Consider the following 13,131-nt stretch of genomic DNA (forward strand, 5'->3'; position numbering starts at 1 on the left):
CTATTCACAATGAACTCCTTTCGAGTCCCTGTAAATTGGCTCAAAGGAACGGAAGGCTGAAAGGGATTAAAATAGCATCAGGGGCTCCATGTATTAATCATCTGCTTTTTGCAGATGATACCATGTTTTTTGCAAAGCTAATGCTAAAAATGCTCAGACACTCAACAAGATACTATCTGCCTATGAATCAGTATCAGGGCAACTGATAAATACTCAGAAATCAGCCATGTCTTTCTCCCACATAACCAGCCAAGAGAGAAGATACCAAATCAAAGAAATCCTAAAAATTGAAAATGATGGAGGTTTTGGCAAATACCTTGGACTCTTTGAGCAATTTAGTAGAAGAAAGAGAGATTTGTTTGCCAACATCATAGACAGAATAAATCATAAATCCAACAGTTGGTCCACAAGATTCCCCGCAAGAGCTGGTAAGATGATCATGCTGAGAACAGTGCTATCTACTATGTCCTCCTATTCGATGTCCTGTTTTAAGCTTCCCCAATTTCTCTGTGCACAAATATAGTCTCTATTAAGGAGCTTCTGGTGGGATACTACACATGACAAAAGAAAAATGTCATGGATTGTTTGGAAGAAATTCGCAAGACCTAAAAACCTTGGCGGTTGGGGGTTTAAGGATATTACAACCTTTAATGATGCTTTACAAGCCATGCTCAGTTGGAGGATACTATAGAATCCGTCATGTCTCCTTGCTCGCTGTCTATTAGGTAAATACTGCAAGGAAGAATTTTTTTTATCAGTGCAACCATCTAAATCCTCCTCCCATGGCTGGAGGAGTGTTTCCATTGGCAGAGAGACCTATTGGTAAAGCAACTAAGATGGATTGTGGGCGGAGGATCATCAATAAGTGTCTGGAAGGACCCTAGTTATCATCTGCAGATCAACAAAGACCCTACGGACTTGCTCCATAAGCTCTTCAGGACCTTAAAGTCTCAGACTTAGTGCTTGATGGCTCCACTGATTGGGACCACCAAAAAGTGGAACAAATCCTCCCATTCCATAAACACCAGATCCTACAAATTAAACCAACCATTTTCAATGCCTCCGACGAACTGGTGTGGCTCAAAACTGCTTTAGGCGAGTATTCATCAAAATCAGGATACAGAACCCAAACTGAAATCAATCTCTTTGAAAAAACGGTCAATCTTGCAAAGCCCCAGAGTGCTTAGAAAATGTCTGAGAGCTAAAAACCTCAGACGAGATAAAAGTGTTTCTATGGAATTTCATACATGATGCTCTAACAGTAGGAGAACAATTCTCTATTCGAAATATACCTCTCTCAAACAGATGCCGCAGATGTAATGAGATGGAATCGGTGGTCCATGTGCTCTTCACTTTCGTATAACCTAAGGATGTATGGAATCTAGCAACTAAGCCTCGGTCGTGGACCCACGCCTCATCTCAAATATATGTGATGGACTTGAACTTCCCCGAAGAATCCCAACTCTCCCATCCGTAGAATTGGGGCCATGTATGCTATATGTTTGGATCTTTTGAAATTTATGGATTTCTAAGAACCAATTAATCTTCCAAAATAGGATCTTTACTCCTGAAGAAACCATGACGAAAGCGATTTCAGAAGGTAGAGAATAGTCTGTCTCTCAAGATCCTCCTTTGAAATATGAAGTAACAAGACCTAGCATCAACCATGATCATATTCTAGACCCAGATCGAATCTACATGTACACTGACGCCGCTTGGAACCGTTCGATGGAGTGTGTAGACCTTGGTTGGATTAATGATGATGAAGGATCATCCCTGATGTGGTCATCAGATCAGCAACTGAACCGGAGGTCAACCCAAAGCCCTACTCAACCAGCCAAGGCGCCAAGCAAAACACATGTGCATTAAAAATGCTGTATCTTACAAACAAGGAGGGTTTAAGTCACAAGACAAATTTTAATAGACTCTACACTAAATAAGGAGTCCATCCCATTTGGAATCAGTCCAAAATATTCACGGAGCAAGAAGTTATGAATTTTACAAGTCAGAGGTTTTCCAGCCCGTCCATCTGCAAGTACCCGACTTTAGAAGGAGATTTAAGCTCAAGTAAGGAGCGGCCTGAAGCAAAGCCCATCATAGGAGTCAAGAGGAGTTTATCAGATTTCCAGAAAGCCCAAGATCAGGAGAAATGTCCACGGAATTATGAAGTTATGATCCAATCTCCAAAACCGGTCAATCCAGTTCTACACTTGCCTCAATTGGAAGCTAACCGGTTCAATCAGCTTCAAACCAGACATTGGCGACCAGGAGATCATTTCAACCAATCAGAAGATATTGTAGGAGTCCAGGAGGAGTTCTGCAAGTTCATACCATGCACCAGCAACCGTTGGATCATGAGGATCCTCATTTACTCAAACCTGCCTTATTTGAAGCAAACTGACATTAATGTCCAACAGCTCTTTTCTCTTCAGATCAGGCACGAGATCAGAACCTATCAAGCACCCAGGAAGGTCCCAAGGAATCTCTCTTATCCATTAAAACCTTCCAGGTTCAAGAAGAATCAAGTTTCTCACTTGGAGCCAAAATCCCATAAAGGGCTCCAATGGCTAGTTTTTCGATTTTGTTACTTTGCTTGATTTGTTTCCTTTTCTATTTGTTTTAGAACGTTGGGACCTTTGTATCTGAGCCTTATATAAGCTCCTAGACGTCCATTGTAAATAGCACCCTTAATCACCAAGTTAATAGAAAGTTTATTCAGTTTTATCAAAGTTGTTCTTTGTATAAAATAACGGTCTTTAGGATTCAAAAAGAGAATCTTTGTTGTCTTATTGATTTCGTGAGTCTAGTTTGTTTGTGAAAATCAAACAAACTCAGTACACAGATTGAGAGAGTCAATCACTTCGATCCATCATTCCATCAGATTGAGAGATTCAATCAAACCTTTCTCCGCAAATCCACTTGAGTTCATCATCTAATCAAGCTGAGAGTGATACACATCCAACAGCTTGATTTCAACCTATCCTTTGTTTATTTATCTTGTTTTATTATCATTATCATCATCATTTCATTCATTTTCATATTTGTTTCTGTTTGCATCATAAAAACTCTAAACTCATAAAAATCGGTTCTCTTTGTTTTCAGGTTTAAACCTTGGTTCCACTATTTTTATCAATTCGTGGGTTACCCCCCCCCCCCCCCTGTGCCTACAACATTTTGGTATCAGAGCTTAAGCTCCTGACTCAGGTGATTTCTATCCTTGCATCTCATACTTACTTGCATTTGTTTTTCCATTCATAAACCGAAAGTCCATAAAAACTGTTTTTTTCTGTTTCAAGTTTTGTTTCTGCATATTTTTGTTCTTGCTGTTCATCATACTTTAAAGCCACGAAAAAAAAAAAAAAAAATTTGTTTGATTCATTTAAAAATCGAAAATCCCAAAAGAAAGTGTTTGCATTCATTAGTTTCCATAAAAAAAAATCCCATAAAAATTTCTGTTTTGAATTTGATTCCTTTTCATTTGCATTCATAAATTCAAAAGCCAAAAAAAATCATCCTAGTTATTGTTTCATACCATTTCTACTTGTCCATTTCGTGATTGCATCAGAAAAGAAAAAGAAAATATTTTTTAAGCTTTAGTTTATATCATTTGCATATTTAATTGTTGCATTTCATCCAAAGAAAATTCAAAAAAAAAATTCAGCATTAGTTTGCTTTCCATATTTTCTTTTCATTTGTGTTAATTGTCATTTATTATTGTTTCATTTTGAGATTTGCATTAAGAAAACCAAAAGAAAAATCATTTTGCATAATTTATTTCATTTCGGTTCAACATTGCTTATTTTCTCGGTTTAGTTTTAATTAGCTTGCATTTTGGTTCTTATTCTGATCCAACCATAAATTCCCTATTCTTCACTTGATCTTTGTTATTGCTTGCAGGAAGAAATGGAAGAATTAGCACAAAGCCAAGCCTTATTGGCCTCTCAAAAACAACAGTTGGCTGCTATGAAGGGTGTACAAGATCGGATTTCTCAGCTGGAGAAAAAAAACAAGGCACAAGGCCAACGACCACAGCAAGGAGAAAGAAGATTTGGAGATGCACTAGATGCTGGCTATGTTGAGCCCAAGCCACCAGATCCTTCATGGATCACCAAACACCAAACTTCTTATACTCATGGATACTCAAATAATTCTTATCATGATTATAACTCTGCTGATGATGTTAATATTTATTCTTTTTCAGGAAGTAGTTGGTCAAGTGAGTATCTAACATGGGAAAGAACCATGAATGATTGGTTTACATACTATGGCGTGCCAAAGAAGGAGAGGCTAGCTCATGCCATCAAGCAACTTTCCGGAAAAGCTTACTCATGGTGGAAAAGAGTAGATAAGACACATGGTAAAAGTCCAGAAGAGGTTGTCACCAACTGGGAAGATCCTAAAGATGTCATGATCAGGAAATATGTGTCATCACGTCCCTTACCAGAAGTCAGAGAAAGATACCCAAGAAAGTTTTCAAGCCATGGGTATAAAGAGGGAAAGAGAAGAATACCAAAAGAAGGCCATAGAAGCTTGTTCCATCAAGACCAGATTCGGCCAGACAAGAGGTCCACGGTTTTCTATGATCAATACCAACCTTATGAGGTCCCAAAGTCCATGGAGAAGAACCTTTTCAGCCCAGATACATTGGCCAGACACAAAGAAAAATCAGACAAACCAATTCTTCAAGGAAATGCCAAGGTAAGTCCTATACTTGATAAATTTGTTTATAAATCATCTCCCACTGGTATGAATCACTTATCCTTGTCCAAGAATGTTAAGACAGGTCCTGATGTCCAGAAAGATATGAACTCAACATCCTTGTTGGAATCAAAAGCTGTCCATGACTTAAGGAATAAAGAGATTCTAAGCCCAAAGAAAGAAGAGACAACAAGCCAATGTAAGTCTTCTAACTCTAAAAATTTAAAAGATCAAACATGTTATAGATGTCATAAAAGAGGACACTTTGCTGTAGTTTGTCCAAGTAAACAAGTATTGATAGAGACATCACTAGAAAAGAAAACAGATTTATCTTTGAAAAGTGATAGTTTTATTCAATATGATTTATTGGTTCCAAATTCTTGTATAATGCACTTGTCTTTGTCAAAGGGTGTTGTAACAGGACTTAAGGAGCAAGAATTTAAAGAAGAAGAACCACCAGGCGTGACTCTTGTGATGGACCAGAAGATTGTTCAAGAGACAATGCAGTCCATATTGCTTAAAAAAGCAAAACCAAAACAATACCAAGGTAAGGCTTTAGAATCTCAAAAGAAAATGAAAGCTGACTTGCTCTATCTTGGTGCAGATTATACAGTTTCGAGGTCGAAACCTTGTCAAGAGGGAGGGGATGATCTGGTCATCAGATCAGCAACTGAACCGGAGGTCAACCCAAAGCCCTACTCAACCAGCCAAGGCGCCAAGCAGAACACATGTGCACTAAAAATGCCGTATCTTACAAACAAGGAGGGTTTAAGTCACGAGACAAATTTTAATGGACTCTACACTCAATAAGGAGTCCAGACCATTTGGAATCAGTCCAAAATATTCACGGATCAAGAAGTTATGAATTTTACAAGTCAGAGGTTTTCCATCCCGTCCATCTGCAAGTACCCGACTTTAGAAGGAGATTTAAGCTCAAGTAAGGAGCGGCCTGAAGCAAAGCCCATCATAAGAGTCAAGAGGAGTTTATCATCTTTTCAGAAAGCCCAAGATCAGGAGAAATGGCCATGGAATTATGAAGTTATGATCCAATCTCCAAAACCGGTCAATCCAGTTCTACACTTGCCTCAATTGGAAGCTAACCGGTTCAATCAGCTTCAAACCAGACATTGGCGACCAGAAGATCATTTCAACCAATCAGGAGATATTATAGGAGTCCAGGAGGAGTTCTGCAAGTTCATACCATGCACCAGCAACCATTGGATCATGAGGATCCTCATTTACTCAAACCTGCCTTATTTGGAGCAAACCGACATTAATGTCCAACAGCTCTTTTCTCTTCAGATCAGGCACGAGATCAAAACCTATCAAGCACCCAGGAAGGTCCCAAGGAAGCTCTCTTATCCATTAAAACCGTCCAGGTTCAAGAAGAATCAAGTTTCTCATTTGGAGCCAAAATCCCATAAAGGGCTCCAACGGCTAGTTTTTCGATTTTGTTACTTTGCTTGATTTGTTTCCTTTTCTATTTGTTTTAGAACGTTGGGACCTTTGTCTCTGAGCCTTATATAAGCTCCTAGACGTCCATTGTAAATAGCACCCTTAATCACCAAGTTAATAAAAAGTTTATTCAGTTTTATCAAAGTTGTTCTTTGTATAAAATAACGGTCTTTAGGATTGAATCTTTGTTGTCTTATTGATTTCGTGAGATTAAATCTTTCTTGATTCTCTTTGATTCTCAAGTTCTCAGAAACTTAGTGAAATCACATGGAAGACATTTAGAGATTGCTGACTTCTCAACAACATTCACCAACTTACTCATTTTTTTTATTGCTATCCAGTTTAGATTTATCCCAATGTTAGAGTTGATTCCCTCGCCAAACAAGCTCTGTCTTTAATTTATTATATTTAAATTCTTAATAAAAATTGCTTAGAAAAAAAAAAGCGCTGATCAGAATCTACGGTCTTCAAACTTTCTACAGTAACCCCAAAACAAAAGGCCGCCGACAATTCCAAAGGTTTGAGATTTTGGGGTCTTTCTGAGATGAACTCGATTCAACGTTTCTCGTTAACGCGGCGGTTGAGCAGCGTCGAGTCCTATCTACGGCATCTCTGCGGAGGAGCGTTCCGTGTAGGCGTGAAGGACGAAGGAGACTGGTTCTACTCGCAGGAATGGTGGGACCCTCACGAACGCGGTCACACCGTTTCACAATCTTCTTCGAGCAGAGGAAACGGTGTAGTTTCCGTCGTCGCCCACCCTTCTTCTCTTCCTGTGAGTATCCGGTGTGGAATCAGTTCTTTAGCTCTAGATGATTTCTAATGCTTTCTGTTGTTATGTAGAGTAGAGAATCATGGGCAGAAACTGAAGGATGGCTAGATAATAGGTATATGGAGATAATGGGAAGAGACGGAGCTAAGAATGAGAAGTTTAAGATACTTGGATATCAATGGAGATCACTTCGCTTCAACGATGATACTCGACAAAGCACTGTGAAAGTCATGGCTGCTTTTAGAGCATTGCAACCGAGTTCCATTTTCTACATGCAACACCCTCATTGCCTTGCTGTTCCATGTAATTATATTAACCCTCTTTCGAGCTCTCTTTGTTGCCACCAAATGCTGATTGCTGAATCACCCAACAGAACATGACTTGTTCAGATGAAACTAGATAAGTGAATGAAGCTAATAGGTTTTTTTTCAGTTATTAGTTGTTGCCGCCAACTTATCATGTTTTAGGTTCTCTGTTTCCCATTCGATAAAGTTTCTCTGCATTATTCTTTGACTTGACACAGTTCAAATTGTTTACGCTGTTTCATATTGTTGCTAGTTCTCTGCTTTAACTATAACATAATATTGTTGTTACTTCTCTGCGTCAACAATGGTTTTGATTCTTTTGAAGCCGAACTGCTTTTTTTTAATTGTGACAGATTTGAAGAGCATGGTTTCAGTGGGATTGACGTCTCTAGCAGCTTCGAAATATGATTTGACGAGTGCAGCTATTGGGAAGAAACAAATGCGCATATTATGCGTTGGTCACGGTGGAGGAAGCTTACCGTTGTTTTTAGCTAATCACATTCTTGGTAGGAACTTTTCTTTGTACCTACTATATACTTTCCATCACTCGTTCTTATGTTAATTTATGTGAGTGGTGTTTTGATCCGTCTTCTAGGTGCTCTTGTTGACATAGTTGAGATCGACCCGGTAGTTATTTCAGAGTCAGTTCGAGCAATGGGCTTCCCTGCATTCTCTGTCATGACAGCAACGGGGAAACGTGCGTTACCAACTCCTGACATTATTGACCAAGTGATGTGGCGAGGCATCCACGAGAGACTCTTCCTCTACGAGTCAGAGGCTAAGGAATTCATTCTCAATAACCAAAATAATTCTTATGACATTATCTTCATGGATGCTTATGATGGAGCAGACATTTTTCCACACAGTCTGTGGGATTCCAATTCTCTGTTCATGAAAGCTCTGAGCGAAAGACTTCACCATGAGCATGGGACTCTGGTGGTGAACCTTCACTCTGATGCAGACATCTCAGATTTGGACAGATCAATTGAAGGTGTAACAACGGGAAAGTATGTTAGGAAAGTCGGTAAAGCCTATAAAAAGGGTTTAATGGAGAATGAGAGGAATGGATTGGTTTTTTCTTGTGAAGTTCCATGGCTATGTAATGTATCTCTGGTGGTGAGCAGAGGCATGAGTTCAGATGGAAGACATAGAGACCAAATCAAGACCAGTCTTATGAAGACTTCCTTAGAAGTGGACAAAATCCTTCGTCTTCCTTTCTCTTTCTTGGATTACCTGAAAACTGGTCTTGCTATCATATAAATTGATCTCTAAATATGAGGTAAGTCTTTTGACTATGGTTTGTGCGTAGAAAACAGAAGCAAAGCAAAAGCTAAACACTTATTTGGTGTCAAAGACTACTTTGTCTTGCACATGCGGTTGCTATAAAATTTTGTTTTGATTCCATATATTCATACAAGTGTTGTCTGGTGTATCTAGAGCTGCCAGATGGTCTGTCTGCCCCCAATTGTGTTTGTCCATGCACACCTTTGTTTATGGAGAATGTAATTGGTCAGTCCGTAACGGAACACTTACCACAGCCGATGCAGACCATGTACAGATGGAATTGTCACTGACGGCCCAATTTTGTGGACTGTTTTTTACTATTTCATTAACCTGTGTATTACAAATTGGTGTTTTCTCTTTAAAGAGAAACTCAAACTTCTAAAATCTAAATGTACGCGTTGTCTTTAAAGATTATTATAAGCAAAATCAAACTTCTAAAATCTTAGTGGTAACTGAATTTCAGGAGCCCTGGGCTCTGTTACCAAATGATATAGCCTGGGATTCAGACTGTACTGAAGGCTTGACTGAGGTTTAGACTGGATCGATCCTGTATGATCGGGTGGGCGATAGCAATGGGCGATCGATGGTGCAATTCTTACCTGAAACAAAAGAAGATTTTTTTATGGTTTTTAAATGATGAAACAGAGGATAAACTATATGATGAATGATGAACAAGAACGAGATATAGTTCAGATGAAATATGAACTAGATGGGCGATTGGTGATGAGAAGATATGCAATACGAAACAAAAAGAGAAACAAAGAGATAGAAAGATGGCGGATGGGATCTATTGTTGGATGTGTATCTCTTTCACCAGATCAGTGGATGGAAGATGAGATTTGGTTTGCTGGATGTGTATCTCTCTCAAGCTAAATCAGTGGATGGAATGGAGTGAAGAATCACCACAAGCTTGGTGATATAAAGCTTGATAGGATTCAAAATTTGCTTCTTGGCCGTTTCACACAAACTAGAAAGACTTAGGGTTTCTTGCTGGGGCAAACTGACTCAGATATTTCATAAGCTAAAAAAAATACATGGCTGCTTATAGTGGGAATTAAATACCTACAGCTTTGCCCTTCTAAAGGACTTGGAAAATCCATAACTTTCTTGTCCGTGAAGATTTTCTTGAAATTCCAAGCCTCAATGACTCCTTGATAAGCTAGCTCTCTTGTAAAATTTGATTCATGGAAAAACTCCTTCTGATTGTCAAGATATCCTTCTTTTACTGAAGCTTTGTCGCTGGTATTTCCAAGGTAGCCAGTTTGGACAGCTTGGTTGACCTCTGGTTCAACCACTGATTTGATGACCACATCACACCCTCTCCCTTGACAAAGTTTTGACCTCTAAACTGGACATCCTGCACCAAGATAGAGCAAGTCAGTTTTCATTCTCTTTTGAGATTCCAAAGTCTTATCTTGGTATTGTTTCAGTTTGGGGAAGGATTGTGCATCTGGTGGTTCTTTGAAAAGATGGGAAATGATCACGCCTCTGTCTTGGACATGGTCATTGCATATTGATAGACCATAGATTTTACTCACTATTAGCCATGGTATATAAGTGTTTTAAAGTATATTCACTACGATATATAGTCTATTTAGAGTAATTACAGGTTCATGTACTTACTTGAGGAAAATGATGTATTTGGAGCAATTTGGAGACTTTTTGAGGACTTTGCTGGAAACAGAAAGAGTCGATTATTTGTCAGAATATCGACCGACGATTACCAAGAACAATCTATCGATGAAAGACTCGTATCATCGATCGGCGGCGAAGCCACCCGCGAGTTAATTTCAAATTAGAAGATTGCAAGTTTCACAAAAGTTTCAATAATTACATTTTAAGTCCATGGCCGCCTGTTAGGTTATTATTAGGGTTTTGTATTATTTTAGAGGCAAACTTGCCTAGAGACCTTTTGAGACATAGTTTTGGAGAGAAGCAACAAACCACCATTGGAGAGAAAGAGCTTAAGATTGGAGAGATAGATCTGAACTACAAAACAAAGAAGATCTTGAACTCTCTTGCTTTCATTTTACTCTACTGCTTACTATTTGTTATTCATTTTATTTAAGTATTTTTCAGACCATCATAACTATGTGCTTTATGAATATGTCTGAGTAGTCTTACTGTTAGATTTAGGTTTCTCAATAGGTTGATATATGTATTAATAACTTGAACTGTTGCTACGGTGTTTAAAAATATAGTTTTTCATCTAGTTGTTCTTAAAGCAAAGTTTATGATTGATCACCCTTTAAACTTAGATCTTAGGATTAGTTGAGAACAAGCCATCGCTTGACTCAATACCTGAAAATAAACTAGCATGATCTAACTAACTAGATACACACGAGAGTTGGTCTAATAAGTTAGAAAATATTAATCAAACCTGTCCATAAAGCTTTCAGGAAAAAGAATCGATCGACGCAACGATAGTTCTGTCGATCGATCTTTTGAAAGGTATATCGATCGATATTCTTTACGAATCATCGATCGATACTTTCTTGCGATTAACATACGAGAGTTAAAATCCGAGATCCAGATTAGATAATCTATCAGATTATATCTAAGTTTGAATTCGAGAACAATTAATATCAATAAACCCCTAAAAACCCAAATTAAGTTTTTTACTTATCATGCCTGAGAATATACCTGAATATAGCTATTCCCCCAACTGTTAACAACCTCAAATCAAACCAATCGAGCAATCACCTTGCTCACCAATTCATTTACTGCTTTAAAACCTATTAATCTAGCTTTATTTCAAAGACTATAAATCTATTGTGTAATCCTAGAGTCTCTGTGGATTCGATCCCTAAGTACTACATCTGAACCTCTTATTCGAGAGAGTAATTCACTCCTTAGGGTAATTTGAGTGATATCACATATCTTCTTGAGTTGATGGTCCTTCACACTTTTGGTAGCCTCGTTTTTGACCATCATTGGAGTTGACTCTGCAAGCGACAAAAGAGTATCTAGTGGGATTTCTTTGAAGCTTTTCTTCTTTGCAACCTGAAAATTCTCAACATTCTGGACAAAGACCAAGTGTATAGATAATATCTGATACTAGAGTTTCATGAACAGAATGTGGTATGGCCGAATTTACGTTGGGTGCATCAGCATGATGAAGAATGAGATTCTTCTTTGGACAGGCCTGGGTTGATGGCTGCCCTTCTTGCAACTTCAGATTTTAGTTGGTATGACCTTGTTTTATCTTTGAATCAATTTTTTTTTTTTTGGAAAAGACAAGTGCATTATATCTGTGGTTGAAGATTTATAAAAAGAATATGTAAAGTTGATACTTACTTTGATTGCATCAAAAAGTTGAAGTATGATTTTCTCTTGGCTGTAGCTTCTTCTTCATTCTATTTTGCACAAATAAGGTTGAATATGTGCCTTTCTATAAACGTGGGATCTCTTCCCCTAGGTTCTCTTTCTTTTGTTATTCCTGGATCAAAACATCTTGACAAAGACAAGTGTATTATACCAAAGTAAAAGGATTTATAAACTGATGCGAACAAAGAACAATAAACCTTAATGTCAGCTGTGGCCGGAGTGATCTCTTGTACTTGCTTCAAACTTAATCTACAATCTGCTTTTGGCACTTTTTACAAGAACAAGTGTATCATATATAAATACAGAGGGAATAAGGATGTCACACTGGAAAGTTTTACCTCAGTTATGGCGGATTGGAATTACAAGAATTCAAAATCGCTTGAGCCCTGATCAGAAAGTGGAAACATCATGGTTGGTGTTTCTTCCTTTTGGGCAGTGTACTTTCCTTGGTTTCCTGTACCTCTTTCACTTTTACTTGGATAAGACAAGTGCATTAATCTTGTCTTGGAATTCATAGTAGCATGATGATCTAGAGTGAAAGTTACCTCAGATTTTGGCACTTGAACAATCCTTTGTTCAGATTTCGTTTCCACTTGTGGTGAGGATTTTGGTTGAGCTCATGTTCTGGTTCGGCCCTTGGAACTTCAGTAGGCAACTAGGCATATGGCTCTCATGTGATATCCCTGTACCAAGAATATACACATTTAAACCAGTATCTAAAGGTGATGTTAGACACTTACCTTGGTTTGATACTTCGATTACTAGTTTTGCTGCTTTTAGCAACTTTGATTGCTTTTCCTTCTGGTCCATTGATATACCATGAATTTTTCCACTTTTAGAGCATGGTATATGTGCTTTTTAGAGAATATTATATTTTTTTGGAGTATTTTTTAGAGTCTTTTCAGGTTCAAGTATATTTTGGAGAAATTTGGTGATTTTGGAGCGTTTAGAGGTTTAGAGTTGCACAGACGCATCATATGTTTAGCTATGGATGGAAACCTTCCCAGGGTGCAATTGAGCTCATCTTTTGACACAAGATATATCTTTGAGTTATATTTACAATGCCACCTGTTTGAGGTCAATCAGCTTCATATATCAGAAGTTATGTCCGATTTACTGAAGAGTGGCATGTTTGCCTCGCGAGAGGAAACTGTCAAGGAGATGAAGGAATGTCGATCGACGACAGACTCTTAGCGTCTATCAACGGTGATCTCAGAAGACAGGCCGAGCCTATTTCATGACCGATTTAAGCCCAGAAGTTATCACAAAGTACTAGAATGCCCATGGCCGACC

The 13,131-nt window shown here is 38.3% G+C and overlaps 1 protein-coding gene across 3 annotated transcripts; it reads left to right on the forward strand.

Moving 5' to 3' along the window:
• Positions 1 to 6,580: 6,580 nt before the first annotated feature.
• BNAC06G11830D lies at positions 6,581 to 8,951 on the forward strand. Of its 3 annotated transcripts, XM_013821143.3 has the most exons (5): positions 6,581 to 6,925; positions 6,994 to 7,225; positions 7,581 to 7,733; positions 7,823 to 8,506; positions 8,665 to 8,951. In XM_013821143.3, exons 1-4 carry the CDS (start codon positions 6,698 to 6,700, stop codon positions 8,485 to 8,487), a joined length of 1,278 nt encoding a protein of 425 aa, XP_013676597.1. In that variant the 5' UTR covers positions 6,581 to 6,697; the 3' UTR covers positions 8,488 to 8,506; positions 8,665 to 8,951. The 3 variants fall into 3 exon arrangements, with proteins under 3 accessions (XP_013676597.1, XP_013676596.1, XP_022551881.1); XM_013821142.3 differs by lacking the exon at positions 8,665 to 8,951 and having other exon boundaries at positions 7,823 to 8,633; XM_022696160.2 differs by lacking the exon at positions 8,665 to 8,951 and having other exon boundaries at positions 6,669 to 6,925; positions 6,999 to 7,225; positions 7,823 to 8,633.
• The last annotated feature ends 4,180 nt before the right edge of the window (positions 8,952 to 13,131 follow it).

This window comes from Brassica napus, chromosome C6 (assembly GCF_020379485.1).
Source record: "Brassica napus cultivar Da-Ae chromosome C6, Da-Ae, whole genome shotgun sequence".
NCBI lineage: Eukaryota > Viridiplantae > Streptophyta > Magnoliopsida > Brassicales > Brassicaceae > Brassica > Brassica napus.

What these genes read in the sequence shown, in the direction of transcription:
- BNAC06G11830D (XM_013821143.3), top strand. Translation starts at nt 6,698, where the DNA reads ATGAACTCGATTCAACGTTTCTCGTTAACGCGGCGGTTGAGCAGCGTC. An exon ending in CCCACCCTTCTTCTCTTCCT is followed by an intron (nt 6,926 to 6,993) that starts GTGAGTATCCGG and finishes GTTGTTATGTAG; the next exon opens with AGTAGAGAATCATGGGCAGA. An exon ending in TTTAGCTAATCACATTCTTG is followed by an intron (nt 7,734 to 7,822) that starts GTAGGAACTTTT and finishes TCCGTCTTCTAG; the next exon opens with GTGCTCTTGTTGACATAGTT.